At 48.5% G+C, this 18100-nt stretch overlaps 1 protein-coding gene across 8 annotated transcripts in view; it reads right to left on the bottom strand.

Moving 5' to 3' along the window:
• The window catches only part of CAMTA1 (calmodulin binding transcription activator 1), a 249536-nt gene that overhangs the window by 21593 nt on the left and 209843 nt on the right, over positions 1-18100 (bottom strand). For 6 of the 8 annotated variants that reach the window (XM_054517128.1, XM_036396502.2, XM_036396506.2 and 3 more), the window contains 8 exons: positions 7093-7232; positions 6206-6402; positions 5784-5862; positions 4655-4970; positions 3780-4291; positions 2462-2649; positions 1850-2096; positions 684-755 (listed from right to left, as the gene is read on the bottom strand). In XM_054517128.1, the coding sequence (XP_054373103.1) occupies positions 684-755; positions 1850-2096; positions 2462-2649; positions 3780-4291; positions 4655-4970; positions 5784-5862; positions 6206-6402; positions 7093-7232 (1751 nt within the window). Of the gene's footprint in view, positions 1-683; positions 756-1849; positions 2097-2461; positions 2650-3779; positions 4292-4654; positions 4971-5783; positions 5863-6205; positions 6403-7092; positions 7233-15191; positions 16037-18100 lie in introns of those variants that run through there. The other 2 variants (XM_036396508.2, XM_036396507.2) reach the window with 2 other exon arrangements.

Genomic DNA, 18100 nt, shown 5'->3' with positions numbered 1-18100 from the left:
AGGGATGTGGGCTCTAGTCCTCACCAAAAAAAACCCAAAACCAAACAAAAAAAACACCAAAATGAAACAAAACAAAAAACCCAAACCAACCAAACAAAAAAACACCAAAAAACACCACCAACAAAAAAACCTAACGAAAAATCAAAAAGCAAAGGTATCTTCTTTTTCTGGGGTTGAGAACTCAGCCTGAAAACATGTCTCCAACCAGAGTCTGGAGAACAGTCTCAGTCCTGGAAAAACTTGCATCAACCTACAACATGTGACTTCCCATAGTTTAAAAGTTTAGTATGTGCAAAATAAAACAACCTATTTTTCATCTTCACCTTTACCAAAGGCAAAACCAACTTCAATTTCACAATGAAATTTGGCAAGCAACTAGTCAGAGAATCCTCAGGCTGTAGCATGCATAAAGGCCAATATGGAACACATCACAGCCCTCCACCTCACAGCAAAACCACAGGCATCATCACAAACAAATTTCAAGGATTCCCTCCAAAACTAAGATTCCTAAGATTCAGAGCACAAATCTTCTTCCCTTTTCAATTTTGCCTGAGCAGGGTACTTCACTAGTGCATGCTGAAAAGCACAGGGGAGGAACAGTGGGACAATGCCCACTGCTGGGGTGGGCAGGGGTGCATTCAAGGCACTTACATGTGCTTCATAAGATTTCACTTTTTGATTACCTGTTTGTACTTTCGGTAGCAACGCTGAATAACAGCAGCAGCCACCTCCTGCTGTTCCCGGAGAGGACGACCCTGGGTGGACAAAGGAAGGAGCAGCATCAGGCAGAGTGCACCAAAAGCCAGGACAGGTGACCTGGCTCTTGTCTGCTTGCAGGGAAAACCTCTCCTGTCAACACTGCCTGGTCCAACTCAGGCCTAGGCATCTCCTGGAGATGCCTCTGCTGTCAACTCACATAAGGAACAAACCTTCAAAATGCATCTTTACACTAAATGGGCAACTAAGCAGAACCTCTGGGGTACTGTAGGAATTCAGGACATCCCTCTGGCTGTCCTGGATTGCCAGGACCCCTGCCAGGGGGCTCAGAGACCCTGGCACAGAGCCCAGGACACCTGTGACTTTGATTGTGACCCATGGAGCAAATTACCAACCTGATATGAGGACCTGCAAGCCACGAAAGTCTAAGCAGAATAATAATCAGTTTGTCACTGGGTGAAAAATAGATTTTTTTGGGTTTTTAGAATGGGGGTTCAGGGGGCAAGATGGAGGAATCTGGGTGTGTCCAGCCTTTCTCCTTCTTCTTCTTGGCCTCCATCTTCTGCTGTGATGGTGGCACTTTTAGATGGGTTTAGAGTAGAAGCTCACTGTCTAACATAGGTGATGGGTATTGGGAAGTTATTGTAAATACTGTACACTTAGTTTTTAGTATAAAAAGATAACATTACCCTGGGGGAGGCAGAGTGCCTCTGTCTGTCTTGCTGAGCAGACCTTGGCAGGTCAGAGAAAGAATTTTATAAATAAGAAACAATAAACAACCTTGAGAACGAGAACAGAAGAGTTCTGACTCCTTCTTTGACTGCTGGGCTGGGAAAAGAGACTTTCTAACCTCTCTCAGGGTCACTGTGAGCACTAAAGTCCCGAGAGGGTACTCTACATTTTGAGGATGTGCTTTGTGAGTGCTGCTCTGCCACAGCATGGCACGGCATGCACTTCCTACACAGTACTTGCTGGGCAAATATCAACAAGCAAATGTCAGAAGCATTGAAAAGGTTATGATAGAAACTGTATTTTTGTCCCTGGAGTAGATATTACCCACATATCAAATTATACTCTCTCTCTCTCTCTCACACACCCATCAAGGAAGACACTGGACATTTGAGCCACATACCTTGTATTTCCTGAATACTGTCTGGACGAGTTTGGCAGCTTCATAGAGTTCTCTCTGCTCATGATCAGACAGAGTTAACTGTGCAAACTCATTTTCTACCTTCTCGCTGGTGGATGCACTCAGAAATTCAGACCAGTCTGCTGCCGAGGGAAGGCTGGGTTTCTCAAAAGCTATTTCACTGATTGGAGAGCCTGCAGGGCTCAAGCTGGTGTTCGAAGAAGGGGTCAGGGGTTCACTATACAGACTTCTGAAACACCAATCACAGTAGGAATTATTGGCTTACAAAGCACTTGGGTTTGCATCACAGATAAGGACAGCAACATTTCTGAGTTCAAGACAGAGGTTTATGTTCCTGTCTCTCTCTCCAAGCAACATCCCACATCCCTGAGCCAGCCTGTCTGGACTGCACAGATGTGGTGCTGGGGTGAAAACCCCATTCCATAGATTTGTAGCTGTGCTGGCAACAATACATCTGAGCACAGGAGTGTGCCTGGGCCAGCAAGGCCAGAACTGAGTCTCACTGAGAACTGGCACCTGCAGGCTGAAGAGTCAGAACATGCTGCCATCAGTGCTCACACCACACCAAAACCCAACCTCACAGCTCTCACTGACCTGATCTGTGCAGCACTGGGCAAGTGATCAACATCAGCAAGGTAACTGGCCAGCCAGCTCATGGTGGTGCTCATGGCAGCACTGTCTGTCCTCTCCACCAGCAGCGACTCCATTGGCACAAAATTCTCTCGCTTGATCCTGTCAGGCGTAGCTTCAATAATGTGCTCTGCAAGTGTCATCATGTTCACCTGTCAAGGGGGAAGGAACAGCAAACTTTAGCTGCCTGGAAGAAGGTGCCTTGTGCTTCCATGTTACAGACCAGCTTTAGACAGAATTCTGCATTTTGCCCAAACCTACTGTTTGTTACAACAGTGGAGTGAAATCCATTTTTAATGGATTTTTAATGGAGCGCTCATTTGCTTTTTTGCCTCTTCAGACCAAACACTGCAGGGTTTCATATTCCCTGGACCTCTTTTTCCCTTTATGGGGAGCCCAAGAGATCTGGAGAAAGGTCTCTGGGCTCTCCCTCTACAGCTGTCACTGCTATGTTATTCCAGAGGAAAAGTGACTTTGCCACTCTTACTGAGATGTGCAGTAGAGCGCAACAGGACAATAAAGGCACATCAAGAGAAGTTAAAAATCTTGGGACAAAACATTGTCAGCAATCCTTCTGAACAGTATCCTCAGCTCAGCAAGTTTCATGGGAATTTTCAACTCCGAATAAAAACTCCTTTTGTTTTGCAATGCTCTGCTTCACCCCTGTTACACCAGCCAGAGGAGAACATTCAGAGATGCCAAGGCAGAACAGGTAAGGCTGTGTTCCCATTACTCATTTGCTCAGACAGCCACTGTCTCTTTCTCAGAGTAACTACTCATATATCTCTCCTGCTTCTGTTATATTTTTATTTCCTCTATTCCATACCTAGTGGGATTCTTCCTTCCCCAAACCCACTGTCTCTTCCACTCTCCACTCTTTCCTACCTCCTTCCCTCTGAAGTGCAGAGGCCTGGCCTGCAACCACAGCACTACCTCTCTCACATCTTGTCTTTGTAGGGACTTCTGCCCAGTTCCCAGAGGACTACTGGGCCATCTGAGTCACATGCACTGCTGTGATCAGGCTCTGCTTTTTCCTTTTTCCTTGCACAACTGAAAACAATTTTCTGCATTCTGTTGAAGTGTACAACCCTAAATGCTAACCATTAGCCTTTGTATCTGCACTGAAATTGGAAGAAGTACATTAACTGTGTGACCACCTCCTTCCTCAAAGCACAATTCACAGTCTCTAGAGACCTCCATGGGAGTTTCTCATGATCAGGATCCTCTGTGCAGCCTCCATGCTCTCAGAGACTGCTGATCTTGGACCTGTGGGTGTGTTTACCTGCAGTTCATCCATGTGGTGTAAACAGTCCTCATCCCCTGTGCTGTCCCTGTAGGACAAGAGTTCTGCATCCACCATCTCCCTGTCGGCCATCATCAACACATTCATCTGCTCCCGCTGGCGGAGCCGATGGGCCACGGCCTCCTTCCCCTTCTGGCTCCCTGCCACCTGCACTGCAGACACACCAATATAAATGTCTTTTGGGTTCCACTTGATGCCTGCTTGGCTGCCAGAGCCCCGGTACCCAGTAACTTCTGGGATGTGCTGGGAGAGCTCCCGGCCATAGTCCCTCAGCCCTTCACTGGGGCTGATTGTCTCAGTGGAGGATTGCTTGGAGCTGGAGTTCTGCTTCCTAATGCTTGGCTGTTCCAGGCTCAGTGCAGTGGAAAGCAGCTTCTCTTGCCGGGCTTGAAAATACTCAGGGCTCAGCTTATGCTTTTTGGGTGCAGGGTAATCTTTCTGAGTCTCACTACTGTAATAGCTGGAAGGTTCTGATCTTGGCCGCCTCAGCTCTGTAAACAAAGAGATCAATGGTCAAAACTAAACATGCAACTCACCACTGCTATAGGAACATCAACAGCTTCTGCCTCAGGCCAAAGCTTGTGCTGTGCTCTATGGACACCTCAGAGGATGTGCAAAGGGAGAAACAATCACCCAGGGAGGATAGTGTCTCAGCCACTCCTAAGACACACAAGTCTTTCCAAAGCAGGCATTCACTCCTCTTCCTGATGCTTATGCAAGTGTATGTACCACAAGAAAAGAATTAATTGTGGACAGCGAGGCTACAGGTGGCACCTGCTGCCCAGGTGAGGCTCCTCACCCCCACATTTTCACATGTTAAATGTCAGCAAAACAGTGCTGAATGGACGCTTTACCTGTGTTTGTACTGGAAATCACTGTGACTCCCTTCTGAGGCTCCTGAGAGGCAACAAGCTCACTGTGCCACTGGGACACCCAGCTCTCTGTGTTGGAGTCTGTGCTCGAGGGGCACTGAATCCTGGGGTTCTGCCCAAGCTGAGTTTGCTCATCTCTCTGCAGCTGCTCCAAGCACTCTGCCAGCTTGACGTGGCCCCGAGAGCGAGCGATGGCCAGGGGCAGCCTCCCGAGGGAGTCCGGGATGGAGATGGCGCGGCGGTCCCACTTGTACAGCACAACAGCGGCATCCATGTGGCCCAGGGCACAGGCCCACATCTAAAGAAGAAAAGGTAACTGACCCACTAGAGATCTGCCTTCTCCTTTCTTGTTAACCTCAGCTCAAGGAAAAACTCTTCTGATCAACAAAACCATGACACGCTCAAGGCCAGCAGATCAGGTTTATAAATGTTCTAACCCAATAAAACCAACCCAACCCAACATAGGGGACTGAATACATGCTATTCTCTCCTACAACAGAGAAACCTCCAACTGACAAATAAAGCTGACAGTTTGGTTTCTTCTGTTTTGGGTTTTTTTAGTGACATTGACATCACTGCAGAGACAGAACAGCTTCGTACACAAAGGAATCTCTGAGGTCAGAAACATGCAGACAGGACTAAAGGTTGGAAACCATAAAATCAATACTCTGAGTTGTAAACTGGCAGTTCTGGTTCCCTCTGGTTTGGCTTTTTGCTTGTCTAAGTTCTCAGTCATAATTTCATTACTCCAGTAGCCAAGACAGTTTATAACTTTACAACCTCTACAGTTAAACAGTCACAGAGGACAATGTTAAAGAAGGCATGTAAAGAAAGTCCTTTTCTCACCATGATAGTGGAGACTAGATGCTGTGTAAAACACTAACCAGAACCATCTGTCTGCCCCCTTTCCTTGTGCTTCTCAATGGCAAAGTTTTGTTCTGTGTGCTCTCTCTCAACAAAATGCCAGGAAGCTGATAGTACCATGCCTTACCATTTACACAGCAGGAACATCCACTCTACAGAGAGTGAACTCTTTAGGAAAATGACACATCAGAAAGAGCTCCCCAAAGTGCCCTCAGACTCTCTCAGAAGTTTCAGACCCTGCTCTTACCAGAGGAGTGCAGGAGAAATGATCCACATTCAAAGGGTCAACTTCCAGCTCCAGATCAATGCTGTCTGCATGTTTGGTGCTGCAGGGGAAACAAGAGAAGGAATGATGCTCTGTAGCCATGTCAGGATCATTGTCTAAGCACAGATTTATCCAAAGCACTGTACCACAGAGAAGAGGCCACACACGTGTACTTACTACATGCTCACAACACGTGTATTTACTACAGACAGTGCCCCCACCACAGGCATGAAGAGCATGATAGATCCAGCAGCTCTCAAGAGACAAGTCCCATCAGATCAGGGCATGGGAACGAGTTCAGGGGCTTGGCTCTTTGTACAAGACAACCAGAAACATGGACTGAGCAAAGTTTTATAAACGCTCCTGCCATGCCTGTGCTGACAGAGTCCGAGGCTGGGTCTTACCGCCACTTGATGAGGGTCTGGATGAGAGTAGCATAGCCCTGGGCAGCAGCCAGATGGAGCAGGGTCATTCCTCGGAAAGTCTTTGAGTGGATCAAGTGTTTGGACTTCGCCCAGCATGCACGACTCATCATCTTCTCACACACCACCACCACACGGCTCTCAAAGCAGCTGCCCAGGGTCCCAGTCCCAGAAACGCACTGGAACACCACACACATCCCAGTTAACCACAGAGAGGAACAGGAATGTGCCCCCTTATTAACAGACTCGCAAAACTATCCTTTGTCCCCTCAAAAAGGAAAGATGCCCAGAAGTTTCTCTCCTCAATTAGGTGAAAAAGACACCTCATAGGGCATTGGGGACTTCACCTCAAACTTAAGGATAGCTAATTAGACAGAAGCCAAAAAGTCCCACCTAAGCAATTTACTAGAAAAAGAAGAGAACGAAGAAACCAATGGCTTTTGTGAAGTGTTTTACCAGGAGCAAGAACCTCTTGCACCTAGCTGAGGTTTTCTCTGTTTGTTATTTTGCCTTTTATTAAACCTTTTTGTTTCCAACACTGCAACAGAAGCCATCCAGCTGATTTTATCCTGCCTCCAAAAGTAGCTGAGCTATCTTGGGTGAATAATAGACCTCCAAGAGCTCATGAGACCTAGCTCAAAGGAAGCTACTATTACTGAGAGGAGCTGCAGCTTGCCCTGAACAGGCAGCCTTCCACTCCTGCAAGTACTGAGACAGTGACAAATGTGACCAAAAACCAGCTGCTGTCAGACACCCACAAACCAGACTTGTCACTTAGGACAAACTATAACCCTTTCCAAACCCCACCTCACAAAAAAACCTCAGGTAAGAAAGCATAAAGCTGTGTCTGGGCACAGAAGGGCTCATACCTGCACCTGTGTTCCACTGTTCCCATTCCCATTGCTCCCGCCTCCTACTCCTTGTTTGTGTTGCTGGGAGCCTGTCATTTCAGCCATTCTCCTCTCCATCTGCTCCAGTCGCTCCAGTATGGACATCCTGAACTGGTTATCTGGGTTGGAGAAAGCCACAGTAAGGACATTTCCATGGAAAGGAAGCTCAAGTCACAAACAGCTATTCTGGAAGTGACAGAGGAGGTTTGCTCTGCTTGGAAATGCACACACACTTGCTCTTCATCCTAGCTCTTCAACTTCCTGCAGCAACCCTCTGACTGCAATTCTAGAGACCTTCCTTACAGAAAACACACAGAAAAATGAAAAATGCAGGCAGAAGACAAATCCCTTTCCCTGTGAGTCCAGCTGTAGGCACACAATACAAGGGGTAATGCAAAGCCTTTCAAAACACAAACTCTAAGAAAATATACCCATTCACTGAGCATTTCAGTAAGATCACATCTGCCATTTTAGAGTCACCGCCCTACTTTACAAGAGCCCTGAATTCAGCCTGGCCTGCATCCTGGAATCATGCAATAATGGTATCTGGAAGAAAAAGGCTCCTCTGCTTCCTTCTGTGCTTAGGAAAAGGAGCCTTTAACAGGGCACTTGTTCCTTCCCAGGGCATTTATTCCCTCCCTTTCTTGGAAAACAGCTTCAGTCAAGTGCCAGAAACAGAACCACCATAATTTGGAGTATGGGCACTGACAATCCTGTAACACCACTCTGAAACTCTGGAGCCCCCTGGTCCCTGCAGAAGTCTGTGTTACTGATTTGTCCCTCATTGCATTTTAACATAGCACTATCCTACAGCTACCAAGGCTTGAATGGTGGAGCAGGGAGGTTCAGACAGATTAACAGATCATTGCTGAACCTGATCCCACAGAGATCAGCTGAGGCAATGATTCTCTGGATAGGGCCAGTCAGTGCAGAGGGAATGGCTGCAAATGCAGAGGTCCTTCTGAGTTTCATGCAGCTCATGTGAAGATGGGCAGGACTGTTTTGTGCATAGGGAACATTTAATGAATCTTGATATCATGCTAAGAGCATAGGTAGTAAACTGTAAGGGAGAGACAGCCCCCATATTGTTCAGTTTCATGCATCCATAGAGATGGTGTGGTGGTGCAGAACACTCATAAACCCAGAACCACTCCCAGTGACAGCAAAAGGAGTATGTGCACCAAAATAGACACGCGCTGATGAGGTTTTAAACATGTCAGTCTTCTTCAAGAAGAACACAGAGCCCTCCCTGGAAGGCTGTAGGAGTATTCTATGCTACACTGAGGCACAGCTCTCAGGGGAAGGTATTGGAGAGATGTGGATCTCTGCTGAGCTGCACTAAGGACAATATTGCAGACCACTGGTACAAGACAGCTCAGCTCCAGGGGCTGGACACATCCCCTTCTCACCAAGAGGCTGCTGTGGTCTGACAGCAGGCAAGAGCTCCATTCCCTTCTGGGCAGCTTCAGCATCCCCCTCTGGCTGCTCAAGAGCCAGGGACAAAGGAGGACTGTGGTCAGCACCTCTCATCTAACCTCATGTCAGAGGTGAGCTCACTAATCCAAAAGATTTATTATTAGTGCCTTACTAATCCTTCATTTGTCCTGTTAATTGCAAAGCCCCTGGGAAAGGACTGGCAGCTGTATCACCACACACTGATGGTGCTGCTGAGGTGTCAGGGCCCTGTCCCTCAGCTGTGGTCAGCACACAGCAGCAGCAGCAGCAGCCCTGTTTGCCCAGCAGATCTTTGTTCCAGGAGTGCTGCAGTGTGCTGCAGTGCAGTCCACACCGCTGTCTCCTCCCTCCCCATTGCCAGGCAGAGCACGTCCACTGCAGAGACTGGCACAGACCTGGCCCTGCTGAGCTCCCCTCCCTGTAAAACACAGCCCAGGCACCTCCAAAAGTGGCCACACTTGCCCTGCAGGGAACAGGGCTCCACACAGGTAATACCATTCTCCCTAGCTGGCTACCAGCACCTGCATTTATTAGAGCTGAGAGCATCAAGCCACACTGGGTATCATATCTGAGCCCCCAGCACCTGCATTATTAGAGCATCAAGCCACACTGGGTATCATATCTGAGCCCCCAGCACCTGCATTATTAAAGCTGAGAGCATCAAGCCACACTGGGTATCATATCTGAGCCCCCAGCTCCTGCATTTATTAGAGCATCAAGCCACACTGGGTATCATATCTGAGCCCCCAGCATCTGCATTATTAGAGCTGAGAGCGTCAAGCCACACTGGGTATCATATCTGAGCCCCCAGCTCCTGCATTTATTAGAGCAGCAAGCCACACTGGGTATCATATCTGAGCCCCCAGCTCCTGCATTTATTAGAGCAGCAAGCCACACTGGGTATCATATCTGAGCCCCCAGCACCTGTATTTATTAGAGCTGGGAGCAGCAAGCCCTACTGGGTATCATATCTGAGCCCTCAGCCTTGTACAGGCACAAGCAGCATCTTTTTAAAAGAAGAAATTTGGCTCAAAGTGGAGCAATAAACCAACAAGCTCAGGGCTGCAAGATTCTGGGGTTTGTTCCTACTCATTTAGGGGTCCACAGAGAATAATTCTGTACACCTGGACACACAGTGAAACACAGAAGTACAGATTACTATTTTCTCCCCATTTTTTTTTCAATCTGGAGCAGAAATGGATGGCCCTATGTTTGTGACTATTTTCCAGGCTCTTCTCTCTGGGCTTTATGATCTGTAATGAGTGAAGCCTCCACCTTTCCTGATGCCAAAGACACTGAGAACTTCCTGTCAGTTTTTGTCAAAAGACTGAAGTTACCAAAGGTATACCTGTCACCCACCAATGTCCCCAGACACTACACAAAACACTACACCAAAGAAATGAAAGCAGAGAACTTTTCTTACGAAACAGAATTCAAAACATCTGGTGCTCCCAGGTATTCCTATTCAGACACCTGGCAGTGCTCCTGGAAACAATAAGGGCAGGACTAACAGGTCAGGCATTTTAGAAATATGTTGCTATTGGCAAAATGGGAAGTAGAAACAAACATTCTGGAGCACCAGCACAGCATGGCCAGAGCCAGAGCCCTCCCTGTGTCTAGAAGAGACAACCAGAATTTACCCAGATCAGGGTGTGCCCCCAAATGAGAAAGCTCCAGGCAGCAAATGAGCCAAGTGGGACAGCAGAGCAGTGAAGGTGCCCCCATGCTGACCAAAATCAGTGCCTAAGCAAGCCACAACTGATGACAATTCCAAAATTATTTATGTATAGTGTTTTCATCATTCTGTAGTATCAATTACACCAAGATGTCCCTTTCAAAAGGAACCCTGGTCATTTGAAGTGCATGCACTGCACTAGTCTACCAAAAACACCAAACAAAACCCCCCAACAAACTAACAACAACAACAAAAACCCTACAACAACAAAATCCCAAACAAACAAAAAAACCAACCAAACAAAAGGAATCTAAACCAAAACACAAAAAAGAAAACAAAAAGGGAGGGGCAGGGAGGGAGTGGGAGAGAGAAGACCTTCCCCCAAGGTTTCTCCTGAACTCAGCAATGAGGCAAAATGCTCCTTTCCTACACCAGCCCTGAACACACACCAGATTAGCAGAATTTTGGACCATGTCCAGCCATTTCACACACTGCTGATGAGCCAACTGATGCACCTTGCAATGCCTGAGAGAAGGGCTACAACAACCACAGGGCTGGAAGTTACAGCTAGCACTCTCAGAAGTTCAAGAGCTTTTATCCCGTGTTATTTCTCATTTTTCTCTCTTCATCACTTCAGGGGGTCTCTGCAGGGCCACCTGCTCAACAGGCACTCAAGTTACAGGAACAGTTTCCACATTCTTGTCTTTTACAGCCAGCAGAAGATCTCATGACAAACAAGTCTCTTGCAGGGCACTGAAGATGAGACCTCAACAACGCAAAGATCACTGTCCAAATAAGCTTTTCTCCTGCTACATTGTACAGGAGATCTAAACAGCCTGAGCCCAAGGAAATGTCTTGCACTGGAAGCACCCTCACTCTGTCCAAAGGCCACAAAGATCCACATGGATACAAACATATTCATATACTGAAGCTTTTGCTCAAAAATTCTGCTTTTGATGATAGAATTTAAAATCGTTTAGTGAGCTAAAAAGTTAGACACACAAATTTGTGCATTTATTAAGTTTTTCCACTACATATCAATCTAAGAAATATTTTAATGTTCTTTAGGAAACTACTGAGAGTGTTTCTCAAGGTGTTCTTCAAGGCTTCCTCCACCAAAAGTGATGACAATAACCACATTTCCTTATCTTTAAGAGAGAGAATAATTTCACAGAAAATATTCTGAACATTGTTTCTTTCATGGGAATTATCTTCTTCAAATTCAAGAATATCAATGTAACACCAAAATTACTTCTCACTGTCTTTCCCCTACCATAACAAGGAGAGGTGGTGGCAACCTGAGGGGAGCTGAACTGTCCCAGCAGGGAGGGACAGATTTTGACCAACACTAAGCAATTGGTTTGAGTTTCATAATCATTTCCTTAAAACACAACCCATCCTTCAAGTGCAGAACAAGCTTCATTTCCATCTGCATTGTGAGAGAGCCTACTACTGATCACAGTAATGACAGCAGGTTATGCACTGAATCCTTCTAAAGATGCACAACAATTCTGCTACAAATCCTCTAAGGATACATGGTTGTTTACATCAGCTGGCATCTTACAGAGTTACAGCCTGTATTACAGTTATATATAACATAACTATACAGTTACACAAAGACAACCTGGATATTGTTTAATGTTACCTTTTTTTTTTTTAATTTTTTTTTTTTTTATTTCAGGGTTGGTTTAATCCAGTGGTGTTTTCTTAACCCAGATCCCTTCACAATGAATTTAGAGCACACCTGCACCAACAGCTCAATAAGCCACCACAGCAGGCACAGAGAGTGGAAAATGCAGGGAGCAGAGGAGTTCGTTTAATCTCCAAGATTCTGGAAGCCACACCTCCATTTTCTCCCTCAGTGCTCTCCAATAACACTGAATTTCCTCGGTAAGGATCTGAACAGATGCCAGCCATTTACGTGCCCCAAGTTTTCACTGGAGGCTGCAGGAGCACGTGCCTTGTGGAGCCTGGTAACAGCTCCTGACTGCACAGAGCCTGTTCTGACAGGGGGGCTGAAACACAGCACCTGCAAACACTTCACCTAACCCAAAGCCTCTGCCAACAGCAGGATTTCTGGCTTTGAGCTGTCCCCCATGGGCAGGCACAGCTCAGAGCACTGCCTCTGCCCACGCTTTATTACAACAGGTAGTAAAGGCACACCTTCATCAAACATCAGTTCTTTGTGTGGTGCCCAACACAGGGCACAGAGCTAAGAGAATAGCAAGGCACAGCAGTAAGGGACAAGCCCTCCTTTGCTTAACAGGCCAATTTTAAGAAATGAGCACAGACAGCTCCTTTTCTAATCTCTGCACACTGCTGTACCAGACAAGAACACATCCCAAAGGATCTTCAGTCCTTTTGCTAAGCAAGCTTCAAGCAGTAAGAAACTGTCTGTGCCACACATGACTTGGCAGTGCAGCCTGAATGATTACAGGGAAATACTGCTGAAAATACAGAAGAAAAATTAATGGGCAGTTCTCAGTAGCAAGCAGTGTTAACAACACTTGCTCTTTTTTCACACTCTCCCCTGGACATCTGGATGTTTTTAACATGCTGCCCAACCAAACTGACAGACAGTAACTGGTTAAAAGAATTAAAGGATGAGGGTCTATGATCTCCTGCACATTCCACTGGGGCTGCATCTGCCCAGCATGCAATTATTGCCCCACAGAATTCTGAGCACTGAGCTAACAGGGGTGTGCAAGACCTGCATGCTCCCAAGCACTGTGCTCAGATACTCTGGTGTGGAGGAGCCACTCTGAGGGCTTTGGCTGCCCAGCCTGTGCTGTTTCTTTATCAGCAGTTTCTGTGTTAAATCATCCCCTGCATGAGCACACACAGACTGAACTGAACAAGTGTGACAGCTGAGCAATGTAAAAAAAGCCATGCAGCATGAAGACATTTTTCTGTTTTGCAGAGCAAGCCAGAATTCTCTCACCATATTCTCTCATACAGCACAAGCTGTGGGTGGGGATGGAAGCAGTCTAAGGCCACGTCACTCACAGTGCCACTGCTCTGTTTCTATTTTGCAAATCATCTGTCACTGGTCTACAAAATCTTGCTCAATTCTTCTGTACAGCACAAATCCTGAACATCTTTCATGTTGCAGTAACAATTTTATCATTTCATGCTGATTTCTGAGGTGGCATTGTTGCAGAACGCCTATTTCTGAAATAGAACTGGGGTTACATCCTCAATGCCCCTTATGAGAACCTCTCTTTAGCAGTAAGTTGTTACAGGTCACAGTCTCTACCAGCAAATTAAAGCATTTAAAATTAATATTCTAGGACGAATGCATATCTCTATTAATGAGGCAGGTCACTTCCAGGGTTTTGATCAGTAAGAAATGCCACAATACTGAGGGATGAGATGAGGAAAACAATGTATTGTACATTCTGAGCCTAAAGAGCAGCTGAAGAAACTCCATGAAATGAACACTACAGGACACGGGCAGGAATGATGAAGTCATCCAGACCTACACACACAGGTACTGTCAGTGATTTTAAGCCATTAATTCACCTGCCCAGGAATGATTTCTTACTGTCAACACTTTCCCCACAATTCTTCCTGTGCTGTAGGACTCTAGCTATTACTCCCATGCCATCTGGGATTACTCTGTCCCTCTCTGTAACCCCCAGTGCTCCCTCAAAACTGGGTACTTCTCTACTTTATCATGCCATTACTAGGAAAGAGAAGCAAGAGGGTTGCTCAGGCTGACTTCTTCCCCAAGTGGCAGTCTCTATACCAACAGCAATAAAGCACTTGCTGCCCTATTTTTCAGGCTTCTCTTCCCCTGGGCTTTGGGAGGGCAAGATCTTAATGCTATCCAGGAACAGCTGCTTCAGGAAACAAAGGAAAGTTTTAAAGATGCCATGTGCACTTTATATATTTTAGAGGTAGAGCACACTGCCAAAGACATCACTCCTTGTGCTGTTTTGTAATTTGTATAAAAGCTTGGCTGCCTAAGGTCAGTCTCTGCATCTCAGGTCACAAACTGACCTGACAGGTGCCAATACTATGAAAAACGTAAAGGGAAAATGCTCTTGGATGTATGCAAGAGCAACAGCCAGGGAGAACGTGCTGTGCTGCTGCTCACCTGCCCAGTGCTACTACCCAGGGCTCCTGGAGATCTCTTCCTCCTAGGGCTACGTGCTAAAGGACTACAGACAGGAAAAAAAGCATCTCAAGCCACACATGCAGGATCTGTGCTTACAGTACTGTGTATGATATTTACGTATGCATATGGTAACGATTCTGACCCAAGTTTTCTCTCCTTAAATCTGCAACCTCAAGAGTCAAAATACTCACTCCGAAATCACCAGACTGAAGAGCAGCATGCTATAAAATGGTCTCTACTTGCTGCAAAGTTAGGTAAATAGGAAAACTGAAAGCACTGGAACAGGTCAGCTTTGCTGGAAGCTTTCATCAAGTCTGACGTCAGTCATGTTTACCCCATCTAAACTGCGAGCAGTCCACACAGTCTCCTGAAGTCCTCTTCCCAATCCTGCTCTTTCTGGCAAAGCACGCTGCAAAACAAGTTTTCCAATACCGTGCTGTGGAGCAGGCGTGTGTTTCCAGCATCCCTAAGATCCTCAGGAAGGTCTGGGCTACCGACCTCCTTGTGTGCCGTACCAGCTCAGCACACGCGGCTGCGAGCTGCTCCGATGTAATGTGTCCTGCCGCACACGTGATGCTACAATTAAAGTGCTGCCACAACTCCGAGCCTGCATCGCAGCATCACCCGGGAGGGGCTGAGGACCAGCACGGCAGGGCGAGTACATGAAAACAGCGCCTCGTCCCACGGCTGGGGGCACAGCAAAGGGGGCACAGCGAGCAGCAAGGCGTGCAGTCATCGTGGAAGTGCAGCAGAGTGAGGCACAACACAGAAGCATGCAGATTTAAACCCAAACAAGCACTGCGCAACACTTGATCCTGCAATACTTACTGAAAGCAGTACTTTGTCACATGTGCGCATCCACCGGACCCCTCCGCAGTCCCTCTACCTGCTTCCAGGTAAATAATGTGACAACACCTGGCACCAGAGGACTGACCTGGGAGTCTACAAGGCATCAGCGGAGGCTCCAGCCAGCATCTGGCGCAGACCCCGCAGCAGGGGCGGGCAGAGCAGGCTCCCCCCAGACCTGCTTGTCGTCTCTCGCATCCTCGCAGCCAACTGGAGCCCCGGGGTCCTGTCGCAGCGCCGGCGGCTCTCAGCGGTGCCACCCCCGCGCCCCGGCGGCCGCAGCGGACGGGCTAAGGCTGGCCGGGCTAAGGCTGGCCGGCATAGCCGGGGCTCGGGGCGGCCCGGCCGGCCGCGGAGGAGAACGAGCCCGGGCGCCGTTCAGCGCCCGCGAGCATCGCAGCCCGAGCGCTGGGGCCGCGGTGGGCAGCGGGCTCCGGGGCGCAGGGGCCGGCATGCGGGGACGGGCGGGCCGCTCCTCGCCGCGGGACCGGCGCCGCCTCAGAGCCCGCGGCGGATCGCGGCCGGTCCGCGGCTGCCGCCCGCCCCCCGGCTCGCCCTGCGCCGTGACAGACACCCCGGAGCGGCGTCCCGGGCGGAGGCTCAGGCAGCGGCTGGGAATCGGCGGCCGTCCCGGTCACCCCGGGCGCGCCCACGGAGCCATCGCCGCGCCCGATACCCTCTCACACCCCCAATCCCGGGCGGCCGGCACCTGCCCCGGGCACTCCGCAAGGGGAAGCGCCCAGACCGCGCCACAGGGCAGAGAGCAGTGGCGCCGGTGCCGCCGCCGCCCTCAGCCCACGCCGGGGCCCCGCGCCGCCCTCATGGCGGGAGGCCGGCCCGTCCGACGGGCTCCCCGCCCCGCGCTCAGCGCCGGCCCGGTGCGGCTGCGGGCGGGCGGCGCCTGCCGCCGCCTCCCATTGTCTGCGCGGGGCGGCGCGGCCGGGCGGGCCCTGCCCCGCTCCGCCACCGGGCCCGCCCCGGCCTGACGTCACCGGGCCCCATTGGCGGCCCCGCCGTGTTTACAGCGGCCCCGCACCGGGCACCGGGCGCGCACCGGGCACCGAGCGCCTCGGAACGCGCCGCACGCGAGAGTCAGCCCCGGGACGCGCCAGCCCTGCCTGGGTCACCGTCCCGCTCATACCACAGCTCTCCTCATTTCCCTACACACACAGAATTGTATTTTTACTCATTGCTCTAATAAGGCAAATCTGCGGAGCGGTAAAACCCGACAATTTCGGAGACTGCGCGGTCCCACCATCCACAGGAATCACAGACCCTCGGGCAGCAGGGCACGTTCAATCATCGGCCTGAGGAATCTGATGTCTGACCATGAGGTCAGGCTGGCTCAGAAGACAACATTCAGCATAGGAAATGAAATATTCCTTGCCTCAATTCAATCACATTATGATTAAAATGGAAAAGGACAGTCTGGGAAATGCAGTCAGAGCAGTAGGAGACTGGCTTCCTGAAACAGTGTCCTTAATAATGGTGTGTGAAAAGAAAAAACCACCAAACACATCTCAGCAGGAATATAAACAGAACCGACAAAGGCTCCACACTACACAGGAGTCAGTACAGGGGAGGATGAATAGAAACTTAAGGAGTTTACTGGATAGCTCCTGTCAAGGGACAAGGTATCTATGTCCTCTACCAATGCTCACACATCCCCGCAAGCTGCACCACAGCCTTTTAACAAGGTACAAAACATTCATCCCTCTTCCCACAGAGAGCCCAAACAGATAATCTTTTATGGTAACATCCAAGATGTAAACACCAGTCACCTTTACCCAGCTGGAAAGAGAAGTGAAAAACTGTGAATACTGTTTATAACACAGATATTTTTCCTATGGAAAGTCTCTTACAGCTGCAAAACGTTCGCTGATACTGAGCACATCTCTCCTACCCGACTCTGGTGTCCTGCATCTCACCACAGGCTAAGAAGGGCATCTGGTCCCACTGAACAGACACATGCCAGGGGTTTGGTGATAACATTACCACTGTACAGGAATCATGTACCTGTCAAATTGTGGAATGCCACAGGTAGCACACACAGGCTGTTTGCTCACAGATGATTCCAGGCTGAAGTGAGAGTTTGGATACCACTGGTGTGGCCTCATCATGCTAACACAAGTGAGCCACCAAGCCCCACCTCCCCGAGTCTTTTTATGTTTTCCAGCTAGGAAAGACAGCGAGATTATACACTGAGAACCAGCAGGAGCTGAAAGGCTGCCTGTCAGGTGCTCCTGCATCAGGGCCGTTTACATTCGGGGCCAGTCACACCCTTGTCCAACCCGTACACACTTGACTCATCAGTACACACATGGCCTGCCCCTATTTTTAGGTTCTGTCCTCTTTCCTGCAGATGCATATGTGTAATGCCAGCAGCACTCACAGGCATTTCCCCAGAATTTCTGATCACATCCTGTGCCAAGGAAACACCATCTCTACAGACATTTTATGGAAGCAGCAAAGGCTTCTGCAGAGGGCAAACACAACGTGCTTTCCATTGGGAATCTGTATTGAAATGCCTTTATAATTCCTTATGCATCTGCCATGAGATCATCTCTGCCCTTCAGTTCAGCCTTCAGTTCTTCAAGCCTCATTTGCTTTTTTTTTTTTAAAAGAACCTCTCTACAGACATGAATGGGAAGTGAGCTCAAATGGCTATAAAAGCACACAATGGCTTCTGAGAACTGAGTTTTACATAGAAAACAGAAAAGGCTGCCAAGTTTATCAGCAGAGATCAGGATCACATGAGAGTGCTTCCTTTATGAGAAAAAGGTTTGCTTTGAAAAGAAAGAATATCACTATTCAAATTAACTAGAAAAAATGCAAGAACGCCAGCAGCTGGTGTCAACTGTCCATTTGTAAAAGACCTAACTCACCCATGA

Source organism: Molothrus ater, chromosome 23 (genome assembly GCF_012460135.2).
Source record: "Molothrus ater isolate BHLD 08-10-18 breed brown headed cowbird chromosome 23, BPBGC_Mater_1.1, whole genome shotgun sequence".
In the NCBI taxonomy this organism is placed as follows: domain Eukaryota; kingdom Metazoa; phylum Chordata; class Aves; order Passeriformes; family Icteridae; genus Molothrus; species Molothrus ater.
Note: the sequence above shows the minus strand (reverse complement) of the source record. Positions and strands in the feature narration are given on the sequence as shown.